At 42.0% G+C, this 26,031-nt stretch overlaps 1 protein-coding gene and 1 long non-coding RNA gene across 2 annotated transcripts; one reads left to right on the plus strand and one right to left on the minus strand.

Moving 5' to 3' along the window:
* The first annotated feature begins 477 nt into the window (after positions 1 to 477).
* On the plus strand, positions 478 to 25,806 carry loxl4 (lysyl oxidase-like 4). Its single transcript, XM_088305511.1, has 15 exons — positions 478 to 544; positions 1,741 to 2,068; positions 3,790 to 4,094; positions 4,175 to 4,389; positions 10,635 to 10,673; positions 10,808 to 11,021; positions 11,106 to 11,283; positions 15,699 to 15,853; positions 15,914 to 16,081; positions 16,335 to 16,497; positions 17,127 to 17,370; positions 19,575 to 19,690; positions 19,984 to 20,120; positions 22,825 to 22,936; positions 23,036 to 25,806. The coding sequence occupies exons 2-15, from the start codon at positions 1,762 to 1,764 to the stop codon at positions 23,104 to 23,106; spliced, it is 2,424 nt and encodes an 807-aa protein (XP_088161637.1). The 5' UTR covers positions 478 to 544; positions 1,741 to 1,761; the 3' UTR covers positions 23,107 to 25,806.
* On the minus strand, positions 10,034 to 16,826 carry LOC148329928 (uncharacterized). The gene is made up of 4 exons (XR_015845157.1): positions 16,340 to 16,826; positions 15,903 to 16,212; positions 15,691 to 15,836; positions 10,034 to 11,269 (listed from the first exon to the last, which is right to left on the minus strand). It is a non-coding gene; the product is annotated as an uncharacterized LOC148329928 (long non-coding RNA).
* Positions 25,807 to 26,031: the final 225 nt, after the last annotated feature.

Consider the following 26,031-nt stretch of genomic DNA (forward strand, 5'->3'; position numbering starts at 1 on the left):
GCACGAAATCAGGATAGTCAGCCCAGGGGTGTGTAGACTTTTCATATCCATGAACACCCCTCCTAGTGGCTGAATATTGAAGTGATGCCTCATTATTGCGACATTACCACTTCTGCTAAGGTTTGGGACTCACAAAAGTCATTGTGTTGTTGTGAAAACAATTGGCAAACACGTTGTTCCTTCATGAATGGAAAAAATTGTTTACTCCCTCTCGCTCCTGTTTTCCATTCACTTCCCTCTGGACTACAATTACACTCGTCCGCAAAAAAACCAAAACCACCTCAGCAGCTGTGTTATTCATAGCAAGCAAACGGCGTTGGGCCTCTTATCTCGTCAATAAAAGCACACAATCTGACGCTTTGTGTTCTTTGCACGAGAGTGATGTGAAGGGAAAAGAGGGAGGGAGAGAGGGAGTCAGGGAGGAGATATATGGAGAAGGAGGGAATGAAGTGAGAGGAGATTTTTTTTTTTTTTTTTTTTGAGCCGACACACTCCTTCACTCAAGAGGTCCACGACTGCACACACACACTTTGCTGCTTGTCAGGTCAGTGAACTTTCACTTTGATACTTGAATATTTTGCATTTCTTCTATTGGTCTTGTTTTTATTCATGTGTACTGTCAGGTGTGTTGGAGGATTTTTTTCCCCACACTTTGAAGCATCAATGCTGTGATTTTACTTTTTGGATTCCGGGAACACATTGTGAGTCCCGGCGTTTGTTAACCTCCAATTAAATCATTTCCCGCCGGTTTCTTGAGTTTTCATGCAGCTTACAATACAAACTTGTCTCCAATGAGCGACTGGCATTTTAACTTTTAAATGAATATATTTGAATCAAATGTACATTCATACAAAAATGTTTGGTTTTTTTTATTCACATATCCAATTTTGACAGGGACAAATAGTGGTTTTATTCTGAAACAGAGCAGGAACCCAGCTTGCTTGTCCAGAAGATGTCATTGTTGCTCTTTTAAAAATAAGACCACTTCTCATCTGTAGTCATTGAGCATTCAACAGTGATATTCAAAAAAATAACTCAAGCGTTCACCCAACTCTGGATTTAAATCACCTGTCATCTATGACAAAATTATGAGTTTTTTTTCTTTTTTTTTTGCAAGTGTAAAAAAGAAGTATAATTAAATCTCTATAGTGCATTGGAAAGTAGACAGTGAGGCTTAGTGAAGATGAGTCGACTTTATGCGTCACGCTTTATAACATTTTTAACTGCCATGCAAAGGTAAAAAGAAATGAACCGCTGACTAATTATATGCAATGATATATTTTTTTTATGGTGGGGGCAGCATGGTGGCCTAGTGGTTGGTACTTCTGACTTACAGTTGTCAGGTTTAGGGTTCGACTCTCGGCTGTGGTCTTCCTGTGTGGGGTTTGCATGCTCTGGCTGTGCTTATGTGAGCTTTCTACGGACACGCTTGCTAACGTGCGACGTGGGTCTATTGAAGACGAAATTGATTTGTCGTGAAAGTTAATTTGACCCCCTTTTTTCCCACCATTTTGTCCAAAAACATCTCAATTTGGGGGGGTTCTATTGAAAACAACCCAATTTGTTGGTTATTCATTCTGATCCAACATTTTGGGTTATTCATTAAAAGGGACCAAAATTGGGTTATTTTTGACCCAACTGTATTTACAGTGAAAAAAATAGCATTAAGCACAGCCTGCATCAGAACAAGGATGAATTTGACAAAGTAACGCACAGGTGTTTTCCCATCTTCATCCACAGACCCCCTCCTCTCTTATCACAATGTCCTACGCCATCTGCTCCAGCTGCTTCTTGTTCCTCTTCCTTGTGTCGTTCTGCGCTGCCGAGCCTCGGCGCGCTATTTCTGGTGCGCGCAGGGCGGCGCGCGCACCTGCAGCCCAGGTGCGTCTGGCAGGAAACTCGGCGCGGGGGCCTCACGAGGGTCGCGTGGAAGTGCTGCACAACAACACGTGGGGCACCGTGTGCGACGACGAGGTGGACATCAACCTGGCCAATGTGGTGTGTCGAGAGATGGGCTTCCTGGGGGGCGTCACGTGGGCGCACAGCGCCAAGTATGGCGAAGGACAGGGTAAGAAACTTTGAATCCTGCTACCATGGCACTGTAACAGAAGATTTTTGAGGTTTTGTAAGCGAACAGCGCTACAGAAAGAGACAGAAAATTCAAAGCTCACACATTGGTACAGAAATAGGGTACAGAGTCGTCCGCCCGAAATGCTGCCTTCTGAGAGAAGTATGAGAGTACAGGGAGGGGGGCGACAAATTTAAAAAAAGGGTTGGATTAACAAAGGCCGGAGGTTGATTTTAGTCCGGCCTACGAATCAACCCTCGTGCGTGCATGTTATGAACCTACTAGAACCTACTACTACCTGCTATAACGTAACTCGCGAATCCCCGCCAGCTACTGGGGCATACCATTACAAGAGGGGGGGGTACGACAGACAGACAGACAGAACGGAGGGGGAGTCAAACTGTTAACCCACTTCGGTTTGACAAAACACTGAACGATCATTTTAGCCCATGATAAGGTAAGCGGATTTGAATTGTAAATTAGTCAGCGAATGATTGTTATCGGGGTTATGGTATTTCCCCCCTCTTGTAATGGTATGCCCCAGCAGCAGCAGGAAGTGCGGGTTTAGTGATGTCAGAATGAGGAAATACAGGCAACCTTACTCGCACGCTGCTGTCTCACGTTTCCTTTTTCCATTGTGAACAACAATGATGGTCTACAATTAACTTATTCGTGCTGTAACACATTTTTGGCTAACTCTCACTGTGGTAAACTAGCTGAAATTTCAAACTCAGGTTATCAATAGAGCGTTTGACTTTCAACTTGAGTTCAGTCCCGAGTTTTATTCGATTTTCGACCGAGGTGGATGACAAATAAGTATAGTTCGTGAAGCAAATTCTCCATTTAACGTGCATTTAAAAGCCTGCGTTACACACACTGTTGATTAGTGGACAGACCATGAGCACAGAGCATGTACTCATTCACTTGGCTGACTTTACTACGACTTTGAACAAGATGAATGAAAGAACACTAACCAGTACTTTCCATGTCTACAGTTACATCACTCCAAAAAAAAAAAAAAAGACAACACAAAATGTTGGAAGACGTCCATCATTGTCCTAACTGTCATGTTTCTTTTCACTGTTGAGCTTGTGGTTTTGCACACCGTGATGTCACGCCAGACTAGGCTGACAGGCTGCACTGCCTGTTGAAAATAAAATATGGCTCAAATCGTCGTTGATTGTCTGACAGATGGCGATTGTCGTGCAGCGGCTAAAGTCACTCATCATCGTTTTATGTCGGTCCAAATGCCGGCCAATTATATTGTACCCAACCGAAATACTTTAAGACATGCCTCACGACTTACCGTATGCCTATAGCAGTAATTAAGACACTGGAAATAACTGAAAAGCACAAAGATGACATCTCGTTAAGGTTGCCCGGCAGGCTGGAGGAACTCATGCATGAAAAAAAAAAAGTAGTGGCATTTGTTTTGGAGTAATGACAGCGTACATTTGACCACCGTTTTGCAACACTTGCTGCGGTTTATGGACATTCTTTACTACTGCTTTAAAATCCAAATTAAAGACAGTGTGGATTGAATTTGAGAGGCACGCTCGTAAAACACTCAACTTCTGAACACGCCGCAAAGGTGCAACCTCTAATCAGCCTGCCAGTTTAAGTCATATACGAGGCTCATTTTTCAGAACTTGTGTGGTCTGTATCCAGAACGAGCTCGACTGGGGAACGTGCTTAATAACCACTTACTTTCCTCCGTCAAGGTCCCATATGGATGGACAATGTCCGATGCAACGGTTCCGAGAAGTCCTTAAAGGACTGCAAGCACAACGGCTGGGGGGTGAACGACTGCAAACACTCCGAAGATATGGGAGTGGTGTGCGCCGCGGAGCGTAGGCAGGAGCAGACGACCAACGCCGGCGACCACAGCAACGCCATCAGCTCCAATGGGAATCCCTCGCCCCGGTGGCAAGGCCTCGTGGCTTCCCGCAGGCACTCAGGATACGGCTATTACGGGAACGGACATCCCTACGAGGTCCCCAGGATCCAGAGGCAGCAACTTTACCAGGTACGGCGGCACGCCACACATGAAGGCCTCACAGCGGTTGACGTTTCGCTCCCTACCGATTGTTGCCGTCCTTCCATCAGGGTCACAGTAAGGTCCGAATCGAAGAGGTGCGCCTTAGGCCTCTCCTCATGTCCACCAAGAAGAAGACCTTGGTGACCGAAGGCGTGGTGGAAGTGAAGCACGCGGGGAGATGGAGGCAGGTGTGTGACATGGGCTGGAGTCTGAACAGCAGCAGAGTGGTGTGCGGGATGCTCGGCTTTCCCGATGCCGCTCAGCCCAACCTCAAAATGTACAAGTGAGTGATTGTCTTTTCCTTCAAAGGAGTTCGACAGAACTTTTACCAGCTGTCGACAGGTAGTGTTGGGCAAGTTGGATAATCATGTACAATGTCCTGTTGTCGCTGAATTGTTTAGATGTTAAAATCAGTGTTTATATGGTCCATACATTATTGTCACTTATGGGTATAATAATAATAACAATAATAATAATATAATAATTACAATAATTACATTAATTAATTAATTAATAATAATAATAATAATAATAATAATAATAATATTTTTGTGGGTTTACTCATGCTAGCCATACCCACCAAATTTCTGTTTTAAATTTGATTAAAATAAAAAAATAAATGACATTTTTCGCAGCCAATTTTTGGGGACGTCTACCTTGGATCAACACGCCTGATAATTTGGTGGTATTTTGACTATGAAAAAGCCCAAGTTTTTTGGGGTGAAAGAATAAAAATGACAAATACTCAAAGCTGTTTTTGGAGGACATGTTAAGCCCCTTAAAATAACCAAATAATTCATATTCACTAAAATCACACATTGGCTGACATAACAACCAATCTGGGTCGTCCAATGACACATCGACAGGAATGGAAAAAGCAGCCAATCGAGCACAGCGCTGTCCAGGTATTGGCATCGCTATTAAAGGATTAAAAAGTCAGCAAAGAATAAAAAGCAACAAGCAGCCGCGTCCAGTTAAGAAGCTGAACAAGTAACAGCTTTCTGTCAAGCTTATCTTCCCCCCTCAGCCACATCACCACGAGAGGTCCCCTCCTCTCCTCAGCCTCGGCGTAACGATAAGCGGCATCTTCTTCCCGAGCAAAACGCTTTTCTTTGCACCTCTTTCAAGGCAAATCACCCCCGCGCACCTCATTGCCCTCGCGGCTCTCTGATTGTATCTACCCTCCCTAGACAAACAACATTGCTTTTAATTTTGGATTCCTGTCCCGAGGTGCTTTAACTGTTCCGTCGATACGGTGCTGTGAGGCTGAGCAAGGTTTTTTTTTTTCGGTGTGTGTAGTTGCCTGTTTTATTGGCGGCGGACCGTCTGCAGGCTCGAGTCAGCGATGCTGCGCTTCACTTTTTACATCCTCTCCAGCTAGTGGTTACCATTGAAGCTGTGATGGGGCTCATTATTTTTTTGATATAGTGTTTCATTGCGTGCGCTTGCACTGTCCAAATTAGTTGCATCTGCACAGACTAATGCGGAGACCCCAAAGCGACTGTATAGGGAACGTGCTATAAACTTCGGCTTTGGGGTAGGGTTAGGGTTGGGGTTGGGCTAGGGTTAGGGTTGGAGTAGGGTTAGGGTTCAGGGTTGTTAGGGTTAGGGTTAGAGTTAGTGTTAGGGTTAGGGTTAGAGTAGGGTTATGGGTAGGGTTAGGGTTGGGGTAGGGTTTAGGGTTAGGGTTAAGGGTTGTTAGGGTTAGGGTTAGGGTTGTTAGGGTTAGGGTTAGGGCTAGGGTTGTTAGGGTTAGGGTTGGAGTAGGGTTAGGGTTAGGGTTCAGGGTTGTTAGGGTTAGGGTTAGAGTTAGAGTTAGGGTTAGGGTTAGAGTAGGGTTATGGGTAGGGTTAGGGTTGGGGTAGGGTTTAGGGTTAGGGTTGTTAGGGTTAGGGTCGGGTTAGGGTTAGGGTTAGAGTGGGGTTAGGGGTTAGGGTTAGGGCTAGGGTTGTTAGGGTTAGGGTTAGAGTAGGGTTAGGGGTAGGGTTAGGGTTAGGGTTAGGGCTAGGTTTGTTAGGGTTAGGGTTAGAGTAGGGTTAGGGTTAGAGTAGGGTTATGGGTAGGGTTAGGGTTGGGGTAGGGTTTAGGGTTAGGGTTAAGGGTTGTTAGGGTTAGGGTTAGGGTTGTTAGGGTTAGGGTTAGGGCTAGGGTTGTTAGGGTTAGGGTTGGAGTAGGGTTAGGGTTAGGGTTCAGGGTTGTTAGGGTTAGGGTTAGAGTTAGAGTTAGGGTTAGGGTTAGAGTAGGGTTATGGGTAGGGTTAGGGTTGGGGTAGGGTTTAGGGTTAGGGTTGTTAGGGTTAGGGTCGGGTTAGGGTTAGGGTTAGAGTGGGGTTAGGGGTTAGGGTTAGGGCTAGGGTTGTTAGGGTTAGGGTTAGAGTAGGGTTAGGGTTAGAGTAGGGTTATGGGTAGGGTTAGGGTTGGGGTAGGGTTTAGGGTTAGGGTTAAGGGTTGTTAGGGTTAGGGTTAGGGTTGTTAGGGTTAGGGTTAGGGCTAGGGTTGTTAGGGTTAGGGTTGGAGTAGGGTTAGGGTTAGGGTTCAGGGTTGTTAGGGTTAGGGTTAGAGTTAGAGTTAGGGTTAGGGTTAGAGTAGGGTTATGGGTAGGGTTAGGGTTGGGGTAGGGTTTAGGGTTAGGGTTGTTAGGGTTAGGGTCGGGTTAGGGTTAGGGTTAGAGTGGGGTTAGGGGTTAGGGTTAGGGCTAGGGTTGTTAGGGTTAGGGTTAGAGTAGGGTTAGGGGTAGGGTTAGGGTTAGGGTTAGGGCTAGGTTTGTTAGGGTTAGGGTTAGAGTAGGGTTAGGGTTAGGGTTAGGGTTGGGGTAGGGTTTAGGGTTAGGGTTAACGTTAGGGTAGGGTTCGGGGCAGGGTTAGGGTTAGCGGTAGGGTTAGATTTAGGGTTAAGGTTAGAGGTAGGGTTAGGGTTGGGTTAAGGGTTAGGTTTGCGTTGGGTTTAGGGGGTACAGTTAGGGTTAGGGTTAAGGTTAGGGTTGCAAACCTTGCAGTGGCTCTAAATCTATTCTTGGCTTTATAGCACAAGTCTCCTCGTCCGTGCGTGCGAGCCTCCTGCCATTCACCGAAAACATTCATGTTCAATCGTATGGAAGCGCAGCGGACGGTCCATCCGTCTGACGAATTACTTCAAGTCGATCTTCCCAAAACTCATCGGTCGCCTCTTGGCGTGTTTGTTTCAGGGTTGTTTTTCAACAAGCGCATACCAAGTGTTTGTTTTGCTCAATGTAAGCACAGACTGAAATAAATCCTATAATTACGCCACGTGAGCAACCAAAACAATTCCCTTTCAGACAATATGACGTTAACATTTTTTTTTTTACAACATCTGCACCCGAGATCGGACGCCAAGAAACGCTTCCGGGATCGCGTTGCGTGCTTTTGACCATCGAGGACACTCCTCCACCTTGCTCGAAAGTTTTTCTTCGTCTGTGTCTTGGATGCGATTCTTAAGATGCTGTAATTGAAGGTTGGTCAGGAGCGAGGCTCGCTGGGGTTTGTGCTGTGAGGGGAAAAAAAGACACTCCATTATAGCTGCGTGTGAGAGAGGAAGACTGCCGTGCCCGAGGTGGAGGGGGGGAAAAAAACAAGCGGCATCAGTCGGATCTCATTTTCACTCGCTTGTGTGAAATATCTTTAATTATGGTCGCTGTACAAGCCATTGACTCAGCAGTTGAGCGGCTTTTTTCGTCAGGCTTTTGATTTAGGGACTTTATCCTGTCAGAAGGATCTTGAATGCCATACATTTTCTTATGTTTTACGTTCAAGTCATGTGGTCTGCGTTGAATGAATTATGTCACATTTCCAGAGGATATTCGCTTTAGAGTTGTCATTTATGACAAGGTGGAATAAAACTGCAATGCTAAACGGAAACCGACATGTTTTTTTTCCAATTTGGTCAATTTGAGGATTTCAGTCACTAAAAAAATGCACCCACGACGATACTCGTCAATGGCAGTGAAGTTGCCTGCTGTCTGTCAAACTATGACCAAAGTCTTGTTAGCCTTCTGAAACAGTTATTATGGCCGTCCCGACTGCTTTTCTAGTTGACTTTTTTTTTTTAATTCCATCAAGAAATGGAAGGCGAATAGAAGTGCGATCAACCTTGCACAATGATGTGATTATAGTCTCTACTTACTAAAAGACGGATGAAACACAAGAAATTGATGGAAAACCAGTTTTGAAATCAGAAGCCAGTAAGTAATTGTTTTTTTTCAACAAAATTTCAATTTATTTTCAAAGGGGGGAGGATTTGTAACAAATAAATGGCAATATCTCATATCTCAATGTTGTTAAAAGTGAAGAAAATGTGCAAGAAATAGGACGTGGACACGCACGATTTGCCCTTGGCGGGCCACATCAAATGAGGTCCTGGGCCAGATCTGGCCCCCGGTCCTTGAGTTGGACACCTGTGCTGTAGAGGAAACGAATAACGCAGGTGTCTGGTGCCCACACGCACTGGATCGATTCTCATGCAATATTTATCGAAGATTTCAAACGGAGAAAGAAATATTTGTTGTATCTGAATGTCTTTTGTTGGTCTGAAGTTAGTTTCGGTAAAGTGTGGCGAGGTCAGACAATTGTGGGTTTGTCACGTAATAGATGCATTTAACACATTTTGCAAGGGCAATTGAGATCGTGCTGTGTTAAATCACATGTCAGCGGCCTCTTTTGAGACGGATTGTTCTGCAACGCGCTGAATGAAGTGTGCGATACGAAAAGCATCGTTTCCCTTGCGTGGTAAGCATGACGTCACCTGTTTACTTGTGTTTGGACATCCGGAACCTCGGAAGTTGTGTTTTGATTCGCAAAAACACCTCTCGTGGCGAACTAATTCGAATAGATGAATGTAATGAGTATTTTCTCCCCAAAACAAGTTTTTATTCTTGAAAAACATATTTGTGCAAAGGTTGGTGCTGGAGTACAGCGCGAGGAGTGATTGAGGAAAGTGGAGTGTCAGCTGCCAGCGACACTAACGTCATTGCTGTAACAATGCCTCTCTTGAGTTGAGATTTTTAGCCCGCTGACTAAATTAAGTAAGGAGGCTTTCATTCTCACTAAATATAAAATATTCATGCCTGAAATATGCAAGTGAAAATATTTACCCGTCTCTGTCAACATGCAAATCTAATTGGCTCATTTTGATGATCTAGATTACGACTACAGGTTTGTACTCAAGAGCCACATTTATATATATATATATATATATAAAAATTAATAAATATATTAACAAAAAAAAATATAATATATATATATATATATATATATATAAATAAATGAAGTGCCCAAAAGTGCATTAAAATAGTTTCATTTTCATTCCAAAAAGTCACAATTGCAACATTTTTTAAATAATTGTTTTTTAATTCAAAATGAATGCAACATTCTGACCTTTCTCTTTGATTCTGCAGGTGTACAGTACCTATTGTTGTACTCAGTGAATAAAAATATCATCGTGTGAAGCTTTTAAAATAATTAAGCGAGCCAAACAACGTACTCCTATAATGAGATTTTTAAAACAGCCAAGCATCAGGAAGTAGCACACTTAGCACGTTCACAACGTCGCATAATTAATAGGAACATCTGTAATGGCGTTTGCACATTACAAGTTTACAAGTTTTGGAAGCCTTCCTGGGACACTCTTTGTGGCATGTTGGTGTGTCCGTCCAGTGAGTGCAAGGCTTCCCTCAGCTCTTGTGCTGCACTGTGCATAATTCTCCCGTTGGCAGCAAACGGCTTGGTTTTTCCCACAAATGCGGCTGCTCAACAATTTTTGCCTTTATTTACATGGCGACTTCACTGGCTCAAAAAGTTGAATGTAATTCTTTATTGATCAAGACATGAAGTCGCTTTGTTTGATACAATTTTTTATTTGTGTAAAAAAAAAAAAAAAAAAAAAAAAAAAAAAGAAGTATAAAAAGAAGCTAACCACTGTTACTTGGTCCGTTTTCTGGATTAAAAAAAGAAAAAGGTCAAAGAGAAATCACTACTTTATCTATTTTAAAGTCTTATGATGGTATTTCAGAAGGTGCTGTTACTTCGCATCCTAGAAACATCTGATTCAGTGCTACCTCTCTCTCTCGTTTGTTAAACATAAAAAAAAAAAAAAAGTCAGCTCACACTGCGGAAGAAATCAATACGGGAAAAGAATGCTGAAGGAATAGTAAACTTATCGCAGCCCGCACCGTTCGTATCCCTGACTCAAACCTTGCTCGAAAACCAGTGTTTTATATACAAAAGTTCTATTTGGGGCAGGAGTAAGCCATCGCCAGAGTGGTGAATATTTTTGGTCACGTAGCAAGAACACGCAATCTGCATGTGGGGGTGTGTGTGTACCACACACTTGGCGTTCTCATGTGTGGCCAGGTTACATCAAAAACAAACAGCAGAAGCCAGATTATATCTTCGACTCACTATTCCATTGAACCGACATGGGGTCACTGAGGTCACCTCACAGGTTGATGTGTGGGCGCAACCACGGTCGATGTGCACTCCTGATAGGATCATTTCCTCTCTTTGTTTCTTCACAGGAAAATATGGGACACCAAGGTGGCAGATCCAACAACAAGGTCAGTAATACTTGGGCGACTTCACATAGAGGTCACGCAAAAAAGAGCCGTTCCTCCTTTGTTACGACTCACAGAATACCAAACGAAGTTGGGAAATTTCATTTCATTTGGAAACGTCGCCTCATCCCTTTTAGGCTGAGCCTCATGTCCAAGAAGAAAGGCTTCTGGGTCGAGAAGGTCAACTGCCTGGGCAGTGAGAACACCTTATCGGAGTGCCACGGTCAACTGTCGATCCCCCGTAGCCCCGCCCCCTGTAAGAACGGACGGCACGCTGTGGTCAAATGTGTTCCGGGCCCTCAGTTTTCCAGGATTTCCTCAGGAAGACCTCAAGCCCCGTACCCAATTGTGGTGAGAAGGCGCCAACATGCAACACCGCACGTTGTGAATTCACGCGGTGTTGACTTTGATTTTCCTTCCGGTTCCTCGGCATAGCCGGTGCGTCTGAAGGCCGGGCCCAGGCTCGGCGAGGGTCGCGTGGAGGTCCTCCGAGATGGAAAGTGGGGGACGATCGTGGATCACATGTGGGAGCGGACAGCGGCCAGCGTGGTGTGCCGAGAGCTGGGCTTCGGTACCGCCAAGGATGCACTGCAAGGCGCCTATATGGGTCAAGGTGAGAAGGAACAATGAGCTTGTTTTGACTGCGCGGCTTTTGAAGGGTTTCTCAAGCGCCATGGAATGCCAGACGAGGTGCGGCAGCCTTTGCAGAACGTGTTTTATCTCAAGTCAGCAGCAGTCGGCCCTGACCGATCAAGTGAGATCACCTCTGTGTGTGTGACACACTCGTGTTTTCACTGCTGTATCTCCACCTGTGTGTCCTGAGCCACGACGGTCAGGTGCACACACATCAGCAAAACTTTCACATGGACGTCTAATACTATAAGCCGCGTTGGTTTGTTTAAGCTTTTGGGGCTCAAATAGTCCACCGAAGGCTCTGACTCACTCTCAGTTTGACCACAATCCGTGCCAGGAGACTCGGGCCAGCTGAGATTTGCTCATATATATATTTAAAGAAAATAAATAAATAAAAAATAAAAAAATTCAATATATATATTTTTTTGGGGTAAAATCTGTATAACGTTTAAAGTCACATTCTTAAAAGTGTCAAAGTGGAAGTCTGAACTTAAATGTAAATATCTCACTTTCTAGCATTCTTACAAGTGTAAAAATAAGTTAGTCACACAAATACAAACTGTACAGGCCAGATGTGAAGTTCCATTGATTTTACTAATTATAAAGGTTGCATTAGATATATTCATGAATAATTATAATCAGTGAACATTTTATCGAAATAGAAAAAAAAAAAAAGAGTATTTTTTTATGTATTTATTTATTTTATTAATATCCTAGTCGTACTTTCATGGGTTAATTCCTGGGTAAAATATACATTTCATCGTTAAATATGGTCAAAGTATGACTAAAAAAAAAGAGTCAAATAAATCAACAAATAAATACAGTTATAATTCCGTATGTATAGGACATATGGCCAAAAAGCAAAGTGTGGTGAGTCTCTGTCATGAAACTGCAGGGTCTGTGAATGGGGTGATTATTGTCAACAAAATATTAAAATATGATCCCTCTCGCCTTGGTTTGAGGTGAAGCGAATTTTGAAAACAAAACATGACCTTAACGTAATGATATGGCGTTTTTCTGCCTGCTAACTTCACATACCTCCCTGTATCCTCCTGGCTCGACCTTTCCCAAGAATTTTTGTTCCAATTCCGAACTGCTCTTTCTCAAGACTCCGCAGTGTTCAACACACTCAGCTGTGTGTATTTGCCGTTCCCGCCCTGAGACGACGATTGAATGGCCACCCAAAAGCCTTAAATCCAGGGTGTGCTCTCGCGCGACCGTTTGCTTGTATGGCTTCGACGGACTGCATTACATCAGGCCACCGTTACCTTTTCATTTTGATGATCTGCTTTCAGTTAGCACATCCAATCACATAGTTGGTTAGCTGTGTAATTGCAGACGTCTACAAATATGCAGTGCTTGCTTTAAAATGAAACGTGGCTTAAGTCATTTCCTGCCAATGACGGCCAAAGACGTCAAAGATCCATTTTTTTTTTTTTTTTTTTTTTTTACATGGCTGGTAGTGAATGACTTAAGCATGACAAACGGCAGGTTTGAATCGCTACGTGACACACGCCGTCCCTGTCAGGTTTCAGTGCCCCATCGAACTTCATTCAGGTGGACGGCACTTGAACGAGCCCGGCTCGGCTCCCTCCTGTCCAACGTTCACGATATGACGTTCGGCTGCAAGCTGTAATTTCACATGTGCCATGAAGGCCACATAACCATAGGCCTTTACATTGCTTGTACACGCCTAAATTAGACTCTTTGCAGAGAACAAACTCCCACTATGTACAGAAAGAGGGATTTTTTCGGGTAAAGTTAAATAAAGATTTAATGAGTAGATGTTTAATTTCTGTGTTAGATAAAACACAGTGGAACCTCTGACGCCTGTGACGCGCTACAATTCGGAATTTGACCAAAAATACAACTTTCGACTTGCACACGGTTTTTGTGGTGAAGAGGAGACATGTGATGATAACCCTAGAACTGGAAATGTAATGTCGAGATGTCTCGAAAAAAATAAATAAAATGGCTTTACATTTGGACAACAAGGATGCGTACCTCATGAATTCGAAAATCGTTTGAAGAGGCGGCGTGACATTCAAAGCACCACATGTCGTTGCGTGTTATCAGTTCAGGTAGCGTGTATTTTTTTTTTCCCCCCCGGACAAATATTCCTCAAGTCCTCGCGTCATTTCCATCGAAAACTTTCATTTGAGAGTCTCAGCTACGAGACCCCCCGGGCTGACTTGTTTATGATGCGCAAATGTGATAAAGCATTTTTAGTTCAGTGCTCAGACACACACACACACACACACACACACCCACACACACACAGACACACACCAAGATTATCAAGTAGTGTATCGGCTTCAAACTTCTAAATCATTTTTGGAATCCTGCTGGTGGTGCGACATAATTCTGGCGCGTTCCATAGAATCTAACCAGCCGCAGACAGCACAGATTACTACCCGACTAACACAACCTTGGCTAAGAAAAACGGACTCAGACATGTTCCATGGAAAGGGGGGGACAGCACATTAATTTCAGTGCCTGAAACGGAGTGTAATTCTAGCGTGGAACAGAACCGACCTTTCCTTGAAAGCACAACCAACCATTTGTGCTTGCCCAACAAAAATGAAGCCAAATTTCCAACCCTTCAAGTCAACTTTCTAATAAGATAAAAACTAGGCGCTTGCATGTTCTTTTTTTCCTTTTTTTGTCTTTGTTTTCCGAGAACTCCGGCTTCCTCCCACATCACAAACCACCAGGAAGTGGAACTGTTAGCATTATTTTTTAAAAGCGCACGTTTTTTGCAGTGAATGTGAAATTTTAAATTTTTCATTTTCTTAATGCTACTTTAATGTCAAATGTTTATTTTTTTGTTTGTTTTTTTATAGTGCATGTCCTCACTTGGGTCATGGGTAAAGTTGGAGACCCTGGGGAGAGGGGCACGGTACTCACTGGACTGGTCAGCCAATCACAGAGCTCACGTGGATGTGTGCATGATGGGGAAATTTGCGTTTTGCCCGTCGACAGTGAACGCGATCCAACCCGCCTCCAAATTATAGAGCGAAATTATAGGATATTTTGAGTTCTCCACCAACAGTTTTATTTTATTGTATTTGTTTAACAGTCCACCCCATCACGTGTGTTTGCATTGAGTTTACTCCACACACACACGAGGGAGCAAAACACCATAAATGCTCATCAGAAGTGTGAGAATTTATTTCAGGGATTTCACATATTTTCCAAAAGAAGTTTTAAGTACAGCTTTGACCGCTGTCTTTTTCTTTTTTTTTTTTTTGGGATCCCTCATGTGGGCCCTTACACACCCTTGCCGCGATAAATTCAGTTTATGGGAGTCACCATTGCGATAGCAGCGGAAGTGGGGCAGATATGTGTTTTTCCGACATTTCTAGCCACATGCGGAACCAACTTGGAAGCAGCGACAGAGCCGGCCGGGGCCAGCCCGCGTTCTCAGTCCAACAACGTCGCCGCTGACATTTTTCATTTCCTATGTCTATCTGGCTATTTCCTCTCCTTCCTTTGGTTTTTGTGGATATGGTGGCGCTCGCTAAAATGCTCAACCAGTTCCAGGTTTATACGGACTAGTCTTGCGCATGAAGAAAACACGAAAGCCATAACTGGGCGAGCGCTTTCATTAACGCCGTCATTCCGGAACCGACTTGTTTGCATTCATAAAATGTTGAGAGGGTCTGTTTTTTTTTTAAATACCAAATGAAGAAAGTACAAGTCTTGACACATTTGATGGCTCCGCTTTGTGGTTGTTTTGCCTAACGCAACAGAGAGTGAGCAATGAGGTGTGTCAGATCCCCGAAGTCGATGATGCTTGCCTTGCAATAGCATTTTATATGAACTTTTCATTATTTCTCAAGTGGAGAAAGCACTCGGAAGGAAAAAAAAAAAACATGTTAGCTGATAAGCGATCATTTGCATGACGTAAGTTTATGCATACGCTGGGTGGCCCTGAATGCAATTTAGTGATAATAGTTGACCCGATTCAGGCCACACAAAGTGTGTGTGGTGGGCAGTCAAGACCTTCAAGTCCTACCATCCTGGCCTAACATAATCAAGAAATTCACATTGATGTCATATTATTTCCTCGTGTTGAATTTTTAGGTGAGAGTTTTTATCCAATCAGAATTCAGCTAGCTCCTGTTGCCGGGCAGATTTCACAATACCAGGAGCACGCACTATTCGTCCAAGACCTCCAGATATAATCTTTCAAGAGAAGCTAGGTCGTCCAACACTCACTTAGTACTGTGTAAGAAGTGTCTTTCTGTACATTATTTCTCCAGCTGTAGTGTCATAAATGATGGTAATATGAGGGGGATTTATTCAAGTCGGACTTTGTACGACTTCACCGAAGGCCGCCACTGCACAAAGCAAACTATGGAAAAAAAATGAATAAACCTCTGACCTGTGCAGGTACTGGACCCATCCACATGAACAGTGTGCAGTGCACGGGGACAGAGCGCTCCATCCTCGACTGCTTCTTCCAGGAAGTTCAACCATGGACGTTCAAACACAGCCAGGACGCTTCAGTGCGCTGCAACGTCCCTAAAACTGGCACCGAGTACACGGTATGAACACCGCCTTAACACACATGCTTCAAAGGTGAATCATCCCAACCATGTTTCCAGGTGCGTCTGGCTGGCGGCAGGGTTCCCTCAGAGGGTCGCGTGGAGGTCCTCATGGAAGTGGGCGGCCGCAAGCGTTGGGGTTCGGTCTGCAGTGAGAACTGGGGCATCAATGAGGCCATGGTGGTGTGCAGACAGCTCGGTCTGGGATTTGCTGCGAGTGCGCATCAGGTGAGCAGAAAGTGGCGCCGCATCAATTCATCCGATTCTTTTTCGGACAACCTCCATTACTTGGGTGTGTAGTACAAGAAGCTCTGAAGGACCAGTTCTCTCTCTTTGATGAATTGGAGCACTCCTTTAATCTGTCAGAGGTGTTTAATGAAAGACAAATAAACAAATGAAGAGATGGAGGTCAATCAATAGGCGCAGCATTTAATTCACTCTGATGGACAATGAAACACGAGCATCTCCTTGTGTACGACAGGATACCTGGTACTGGTCCAGCGACCCAAATGCAGCCGAGCTGATCCTCAGCGGAACTCACTGCGTTGGCACAGAGTTCTCCGTTCAGCAGTGCCGTCGTAACAATCACATGCACTGTCCACGAGGCGGGGGACCGAAGGCGGCTGGGGTCACCTGCTCAGAGAGTAAGACACATTTTTAGATCTCAATCTTATGTTTTACAGATATTTATTTTGTCTTTTGGTGTGGATGTGAATGTGAAGGGGTTGGTTGTCTAAATGTGCTCAGCGATTTAACGGTAACCGTGACCCTTATTAAACTTAGTTTTTTATTTGTATTTTTTATTTTCTCATGGGACATAATGAAAATAGAGGCAATCGTGTCCTGGGTCATAAACCCAAATTGGACTTAAGGAACATTTATACAGTCTTAGTCAGATAACAAGTGTAAAAATAAATTAACCTCAGTTAGTTGTGCAGTGCAAAAAAAAAAGTCTTGCAAAAAAGCCAAACACATATGGAGTGAATATCTAAAATAAGGTCTTATGTGACACCAGGCATTTTTTTTTAAATTATTATTATTATAAATTTTTTTTTTTACAAAATATTCAGGATTTTGATTTTTTTTAAATAAATAAAAATAAAAATAAATTTAAATGAAAGTTAAAATATTTAAATAATATTTAAAAAAAAATCAAAAATAAAATATAAACAACCCAAAATACAAAACAAATCATCTAAATTTATTCCAAAATAAAAAAAAAAGAAGAAATTAAATACAATTAAAAAATGATCTCTTGTCTCTGCTGCTTCAGCGGCTCCTGACCTCGTTCTGGACGCCCAGCTGGTCCAGGAGACGGCCTACCTGGAAGACCGACCGCTCCACCTGCTGAGCTGCGCCAATGAGGAGAACTGCCTGTCCTCCTCAGCCGCCCGCATGAACTGGCCCTACGGCCACCGACGACTTCTGCGCTTCTCATCGCGCATCATGAACCTGGGACGCTCCGATTTCCGACCCAAGGCGACGAGGGAGAGCTGGACGTGGCACCAGTGTCACAGGTACCACATCCCAGCTCATTTACACGTGTTGCAGAGAGTTATTGCAGTGGAAAGAATGTTTTACTAGATGTGTGATGTTGTGGTTACGCATGTGCTCATTTATTTTAGAGGCTCCTGGACTTAGATGAGTTGCGGTTTTTGGAAAACACGCATTAATGGCCTCCGTGTGGAGTCATTTGGAGTTATATTTAATTTAACCACTAGCCGGAAAGAAAACAAGTAGATTATGACAAGGAATCAGCTGGTACTTTAGCGTGCAAGACCACCGGTTTAACACAAGAATCTTTGTCACCTTATTCAGCCGCTGTGAATAGACCGAGAGTGGTCGCCAGCTTTGGTGGACGTCATTGCACTCGAGTACTTGGCAAACTGATCCATGAGATGACGTGCGCCCGTCATGTTTGGTTTAAGAGCGAATGATGAGACAATTAAGTAACATTAAGTATTGTAGCAAAACAAGAAGTAAATATATTTTAGATGTACCTCATTCACTGCCAGCGCAGTAAACGTGGATCTTTGACGGATGTAGCTGTCCATGGCAGTGAATGATAAATTTGACCAGCAACTTTTATTCGTTAGGATCAGTAAAGAGGGTCAAGGCCATCTCAGGGGGTCTGCAAAACAAAAACCTGGAAACACGTTATCAACAATTAAAATCCATTTTTAAATTGAATTAAAGTTAACAGCCTCACATAATTTTACTTCATTCATGAATGAATAAATTTGATGTTTTCCATGTCGACAGAAATTGACAAATATTAAAATGCTGTGGTATTTTACTTGAAACTTATTTATTGCTATTTTTCTTAATTTTAAAAAAGTCAATACGTTTTATTTTGCGTACATTCGTAACCAAAATGGGACTTTTTTTTTTTATTACTTACTAAATTACTACATTGGCAACACCAGTTACAATTATACAGATTTTTTTTTTTTTAAATAGCTACAATGTCAGTCAAAGATGACCCTTTGTTTAATTAACCCGCGAAAAAAAACCATTTATGTTCCCTGTGGAAAATGGGTGTAATGTGTTAAAAAAAAAAAAAATCTGAAAATACCCAAAAGTCAATTAATTATCTTGACTGGCAACAGGTCTAAGCAGAATTCTGGAAATGTCCCGTCCACTTCGCGAACGAGTACAAACCCAGCGAGTGGCCATATCTTCAACTTTAAACATCTGCCGTGCCGACGCACGTGTGAAGCGATCCATTGAGCGGAGTCGCGAGGGGCTACAAAGGACAGCGAAGGGGGCCGCAGGTTGTTTCGAAAACACATTAGCGCTACGGACGCGGCGTTCAAAGACCTCCTTTCAGCAAGCGAGGGTAAACAGGCTGCGCGACGCTGGCGCTAAAACAAGTTTCTGTGAGAGGTGTTATGGTGACACCCACGCTCGTGTTCAAGCGGTGAGGTCACGAGGCTCCACGCCATAGGCGGAGCAGTGTTCATTCAATATCAAGCGCAGCAAACAAAAAAATGCAAGCTCAGTGGTGGCAAGTAATGAAGTACAAATACTCGGTTGATGTTCTTTCTCCAAGTACATTTTTCAGGTTTTGGCGCTTGACTATTTATTTTCATGTCGAATTTTTCCTTCTGTTCCCCGGATTCGAAAAAGGTTTTCTGTACTCCTCGGTAAATTTGCAGATTAAAAGACTAGATGCGAAAAACATGTGATTCGTGATTAGCCGACTTTAATCTTAAAAAGTTGAAGCCGTTACTTTTTTCCTCGATTTTGAACCATGCGGCTACTACAGCGTTGTGGCTTTTCTGTGGCTTTTTCTTTCACCACTAGGGGCGCTCTATAGTTCAGAAAATATGCTAAATAAATCTCGATTTTCTTTCTCTTGGGTCTGTTCTGTTTTAATTAGCAAAGTTGTTGCCGTGTGAAATGCCCTGTTTTAACAATCTGTTTCTGTACCTTTATATGCTTTCACAGTACAAAATCGTTCTCTACATTCATTAAGCAACTAATTTCTTTGTATATCGTTTTTTTTTTTTTTCTCAAAAAGAGTTGTATGCAGGTGCGCCTTATAGTCCGGAAAATACAGCAATCAATTGGATCGCTAATATACACCTATAAGGTGTATTTTTTTTTCAGTTTCCATCATAACTAACTAGTCTAGCATTTTTTTAAGTGAGTTAACAGTTTGAGCAAAACGATATTAACTTTTTTTACTTTTGCCGTCTGGGCATCTCTCTCTTCTCAGGCATTACCACAGCATCGAGGTTTTCACACATTACGACCTGCTGACTCTCAACGGCACCCGGGTGGCCGAGGGACATAAGGCCAGTTTCTGTCTGGAGGACACGTTTTGCCCTGACGGTAATATTCGCCTCCAGTCACACGCCCGCCAAAATCTGCACTTTCCCATTAGTGGCAGGAAATGAATATCAATATTTTAGCCGCGACATTGTGGCGTTTTACTCGGTGGTTAATGTATTAGATCGCCACTGTTCTTGTTTGTTCACTCTCCATTTGCTTGTTACATCATGGATGAAATGGCTTGCGTAAAAAAAAAGCAGCATTCATAACAAAATGTTATTCACAAAGTGGCAAGCATTAAACCAACTTTGATGATGACGATGACAAGAATTCAACAGTTTTTTTTTTTTTAGGTGCCCAAAAACGCTTTTCCTGTTACAACATGGGTGACCAGGGTATCTCTGTAGGCTGCTGGGATACCTACCGCCATGACATCGATTGTCAGTGGGTTGACGTGACGGACGTGCGCCCTGGAGATTATATTTTTCAGGTCAGTAGTCCTCTTTTGAAACGCTCCAGTCCTGAACAAAGTCAAAGTTTGGCATGATTTAAAAATCTAATTCAGCCCTTTTGAATTTCATACCTCAATATTCGAGAAAACGGCAAAGTCTGAAATTCCGTAAAAGAATTCCTAGCTAACTTGCGACACACAGGAAAGTTACAAAGATGCACTGAAACGATGTATGTTTATTTCCTTCACGTGAAAATTGAAGTTTAGCAACATTGCTAGCGGTTAGCCACCCTACATGAAGTTATTCACTCAACTTTTTAACCCTCCTTTTGTCTCCTCATTTCTCAGAAATGACAATGGGTATTTCTGATTTCCCAGCAGTCCCGAAAGCTGCATAAAATAATAATAATTTCCCAATAATTTCTTGCTAGCTAGCTGGAACCTGACGACAATTTCTTCTCCTTCATTCTTCTAAGACAACCGCTGTATTACCACCATGATGACACAGCAATAACACGGTTGTCATGACTACGACTCAACTTGTTGTACATTTAGAGAACTTTGGAATTATTGATCAAACAAATTCGGATTGTGAGGCCTGTGCTTGAGTGTGAAAGCGGGAAAAAAAATAGTTGGATGATCGTACGAACATGAGAAATAGTTTGAAATGAATTTAAAAGTCTTTTCAGATTGTAAAGTGACATTTCACGCCCAACGATTCTCACAAGCTCGCAACATTCTCTTGCTCGGTTGCTGGTTACGTCTATTTTCGTTGTTAACATCCCGACCTCCCAATCTAGCTCCACCATCCGCCTTCTCTGTCATTACTTGTGCCTAAACCAGTCCATCAGGTCTGCGGCCACCAGAGTAAAACACATCAAGGATTGCAGCTCGTCATTATCCTCCATCTCACTCCCGCCGCTGTACCCATCCCGCACTTTTGACGCAGCCGTCGCTAACTCGTCAATGGCCTCGCATGTGTGGGAACATTCGGCTGATAATGACCCGTGTTTGTCTGGGACATTCACTCATTGTAATTACACTTGTCTCTTGGAGCACCATTTACTTTATTTACATTTAATTCACACATGACACACGTTTTGGCGCGCCGGCTGAGTGTCTTTTCAACATGCTTGTTAAAATTATATAGTGTCATGTTCTGTAAGTGGAGGACAGAAAATAAGCTAAGAAATAATTCAGTCCAAAGGAGGATTCATCAAGTGACTAAGCAAATTAGCCTGAATTATGGAAAACATTTTCTTTTTAACTTTGCCAAGTTGACTTTTGAGTACAGATTGAGCCGAGACTCCCTCTGAGCCACTCTGTGCTAATAAAACACAACAATTACCCAAGTTAACGATTACCTCACTTGTCGTGAAGCCCCCCCCCCCCCTCCCCGTGCCCCCCTCCCATTAGACAAGGCTAATTTGCCACCAAGGAATCCCTCCTGATTTTTTTTTTTTAACTTTTATAGCCACTTCCTAACCAAGCAGTTCTCTCTTTTCAGCGAACCAACACAACACCACGCTGCAGCCTCTCACGAAAAGGTTCAAACATTAATTTACAAGGAAAATTAAGATGCAGTTGGTGAGAAAGTTGTCATTTTACAATGTGTTTTAGTGGCCCTTTTAACGAATTAATTGGGAAAAAAAAATTCCATGATTAATTGCGATTTTCAACTCGACCAGAACAGATCGAAACTTCCAATTGAAATAATTTCAAAAATGTTGGGCGACTTCAAGGCTTTCAAACTTGCATGTTGAATGCAAGAACGTTACAATTACTTCCACACTGTACGTTTTTCTTTGCCAAACTATTTGGCTGGCATGCACATTACAGGATTTTGGGAAGTGAACGGGGCTAATTTTGACAACGCTTTCAACTGCACGAGAAATGAAAACCAAAATGAAATTCTTTCCAGTTTTATGACTAGACCGGTGGCCTCGGTTTCTTTCTTGTAGTTTGCCGCCTTTCTGCCTGTAACTGCGTGTAACCAGTGTTTAAAGAAGGTGGAGCGTTTTTACAGAACGGCTATTACAGTAAATGACTTGTTATCGTTATCATTTAAGAGAAGTCATATCAACAGAGTTTAGCTGCAAATAACAGAGGCTTTGCGCGAGGTTCTTCAAATTAACTTTGTTTGGTAAAATTTTAACATTACTAATTGTCATACAAGTATCAGCATAAGCAACTATTCTAAAAATAATTCTTCACCTAAAAACAAATGAGGAGGGGTACTAAACGTTGCACATTTTTTCATCTTGACACAAGTCAATTATTAAATCAACTTAAAAAAAAAAAAAACACCCCAAAAAGGTCTAACTTTGCTCAAAAGTGACAAAAACGGCAAAGGTCCAGTTAGTTGAGCGAGGACACGAAATATATGTTGTATTAATCATGATACTTAAAAACACAAAAGTATTTGAACACCGCCACCATTTTATTTCATTGTTTTCCGGTCTCCTGTGATGGGTAAATGAAGCTTCAAATCTGCTTCATGAACCAGTTGTAGTATTTTTGGACTCCAGTAGATGGCACTCTCTGTTCAACATTGGACTGAAAGCACATTGACTTGCCATTTTTTAAACCAACAGTGCCATCTACAGGACTCAAAAACAACTAGTTGACGAAGCAAATTTGAAGCTTCATTTTCCCATCAATAGCGATCTCTAACTTCCTGAATTCAAACTTAACGTTCCCACTGAGCAACATCCAATAAACAATGCTGACGTTTATCCGACAGGTGGAAGTCAACCCCTCCATGGACATGGCCGAGTCGGACTTCATGAACAACGTCATGCGCTGTCGTTGCAAGTACGACGGCCACAGAGCTTTTATGTACGGATGCCACGCAGGTAAGCGCTAAAGTGCCTCCATTTTATTTTTTTTTTTAATTTTTCGCCATTCACGGCCGGGCCGCTCTGTCATTTCTGATCATCTTTTCCTCCTTCAAGGAGACGCATACAGCGCAGAGACCGAAGACCTTTTCGAGCACCAGAGGCAAATAACCAACAACTTTGTGTAGAGACACAAAAAAAGCCTTCCGGACGCTGGTCAAGGTGGGCGGAGTCTGATGACTCCCGAGGCCTTTGGAAGGCTTGCAAAGAACATGGAAAAATGTTGCCGGGCTTGGCAGCCGATCAAACGTCACATCAATGAGACAGGCCAACCACAGGAGCGGCTCATGCAGCTTTTGGCTCGTATTACTGTAGTTTGGTATGTTCATATCACATATTGATTTAAAAAAAAAAAAAAAAAGATGGTGAATGTGGACTACTTTGGTTTTCAAAACGTAAATATCGTTCTTTCTGCTGCAAATCAATCCGGAGGCATTTGACAAATTCTTATTGGATCAGTTGTGGATATGAAACTGTGCTTTGGAATTATACATCATTATATCAGACAATGCAGGACAGTTAAACTTTTTTTTTTGTAAGTGAATTAATTTATTCCTTGGCTATAACTAAATGATTATCTCAACAAGGTATCAAGATTTACAAAGCACTTTATCCTTTTTTTCCACCAATATTCTTGTAATCGTCTTTTTAATTAGCTACCAAATACCGACCAATCCAAAATATACGTATATAATGCTTTATAGTTTTTTTTATACAGTGAAATATAACATTTGTGTTTTCATATGCACATGTACTATTTATACTGATATTTAATTTATTCATCGTTTCACGTAACATATTCAGCTAGAGGTTTGTCAACTAATCGTTTTCTTTTTAAATTTTTCCTTTGCACCATCCATCGCTTTAAAAGACACAGATCAATGATTCTATTTTAAATATGGTTATTAAAACGCAACTGGAGGGATTTCTCTCCCAGATTTTTGGGATGGGAGGGAACAACGGTGTCACACAACCACGTTTTGTGGCGGGAACGCCAGCAGGCTTTGAGAGCATAAATATATATACTGTATTTTAAAAAGCCTTTCAATTATGTCTGTCTGGGTTAGTTTAAAGGTTACGGTTACGACTTATAGCGTACGCTTTTATGCACACTGTAGGCGGCTGCCTATGGAATTATGGAAAGATTCTTATTTTTCATAAATGTTACATGCGAGACAACAGGGGCTGACATGATTCAGAGGAGGAAAAAGATGATTCAGTTTTGAGAAACATACGTGCAGATACATATTTTGAAGGCAGGCCAAACCTGATTCAGACGCTCTCAGAAAAGATGCCGGCATCGACATCGTAAACGTAATTTTAATTTTTTTTTTCATCTGCTTAGCTAAACGATCGCTAAACTCACTTTACATTTTTTGCTCATGTTTTATGTGAATGTGTATTCGGGTCATGTGGTTCTAATCGTATGAGAGAAAAGAGATCTAAATTTACAAAAGTGAAGTTCTAGTATTATATGAGGGGATAATTTTATCTATTTTGAGAATAAAGTTTTATGAAAAAAACAGAGTGAGAATAAAATTATAATTGTAAGGATGAACTTTTGCAAGAAAAGGTTAAAATTGCAAAGGATAGTCAAATTTTATGAAACTTTTTTTCAATTTTATATGAATGAAGTCATAAGAAGAAAGTAAATTTTCTCAAATTTTATTTTACTTTTTAAGAAAAAGAATTCCGAAAATAAAATTGCGGCTGTTTCCTGATGACTTTTTTTCCCCTCTAAAATATACTTCCATCTATCTCTTATCAACTTATTTCTCGCAATAGTTTAAATGGATAATATTCATTTTACTTGTTCTTTTAAGCTTCACAGTCATTCAACTGCATTTTGCATAATGCTAATTATTTGGTGTGTTTACCTTATCGCAAATTAACTGTGGAACTTGTTTTAGGCAACAGGAAATTGCAAAAAAAAAAATAAAAAATTTAAGTAAATTTGTTAAACTATGGTCATTAAAAAAAAAGACAAAAATGAGTCACATTTCTACTCATTCAAGCGCTTTTCACCAAAAAATCCTAGTAATATCTTCGGAAAACTGACTCATCATCTTTTGTTAGCGAATTTGTTTGCATTTCAAAGTCAGCAACATTGCGCCAAATACAACAACAAGCCGACTTGAAAGACTGCTGTTGCTTTGCGCTTACGTACTATCGCTGTTTATCATCCATTCTGTGTTATTTAAAATTGTACGCAGTTCCGTAGATCACGTGGTTTCATGTTCATCATGACTGTATGTACGTACCACCACGATAAGTAGTGATGGGAAAACGAAGCTTCAAATTTGCTTCATGAACCAGTTGTCGTATTTTTGAGTCCTCTAGATGGCACTGTTTGTTTAAATAAACAGTTTCAAATATGGCAAGTCAGTGTGCTTTCAGCCAGAGAGTGCCACCTACAGGAGTCCAAAAGTACTACAACTGGTTCCTGAAGCAGATTTGAAGCTTCATTTACCCATCACTAACGAGAAGTGTAGCAAACCCACGGCCAGTGAGAGTGTGAGCCAAACTTCTTTATCATGTCCTTCAAAGAAAGCTGAGCTCTCAGGGACTTAGACCTCATTTCAAATGTCTCCATGCTTTTTGCTGTGATGCACACACACACACACACGCACACACACAATTGCCACCATTTGGAGCCCACTTTTTCTTTCTTTGGTGCAAATGTATGATGGTGATCATTGTATTTGTGCTTGATGAAACAAAGGGGAGGGGGTGATGAGTGTGGATTAACACTGGCGGAGTCACTTCCAATCACCATCCATCCATTCATCATGACTGTGAATTAATAAAACTTCATTGTCACACACTAAGTTGCCGTCTGCTTCCCGCCTCCTTGCTGTTGAGTTCTGTTGAATATTTGTTCATTAGAGAAGACTTCTAATTCTGAGAAGAAAAATGCAAATCAATTTAGAAGGAAAAAAGTTCACATTTTTCAAGAACCACATTTTACAAATATGCAATTTGGTGAGGAAAAAAATGTCACAACTTAACAAATAGAAATGATCATCCTCGGGAGGAAAAATGATTGACACATT

Source organism: Idiotropiscis lumnitzeri, chromosome 9 (genome assembly GCF_059441095.1).
Source record: "Idiotropiscis lumnitzeri isolate Australia: NSW breed Sydney's pygmy pipehorse chromosome 9, RoL_Ilum_1.0, whole genome shotgun sequence".
Lineage (NCBI taxonomy): Eukaryota > Metazoa > Chordata > Actinopteri > Syngnathiformes > Syngnathidae > Idiotropiscis > Idiotropiscis lumnitzeri.

What these genes read in the sequence shown, in the direction of transcription:
- loxl4 (XM_088305511.1), top strand. Translation starts at nt 1,762, where the DNA reads ATGTCCTACGCCATCTGCTCCAGCTGCTTCTTGTTCCTCTTCCTTGTG. An exon ending in CCCAACCTCAAAATGTACAA is followed by an intron (nt 4,390 to 10,634) that starts GTGAGTGATTGT and finishes GTTTCTTCACAG; the next exon opens with GAAAATATGGGACACCAAGG. An exon ending in AAGCCCCGTACCCAATTGTG is followed by an intron (nt 11,022 to 11,105) that starts GTGAGAAGGCGC and finishes TCCTCGGCATAG; the next exon opens with CCGGTGCGTCTGAAGGCCGG.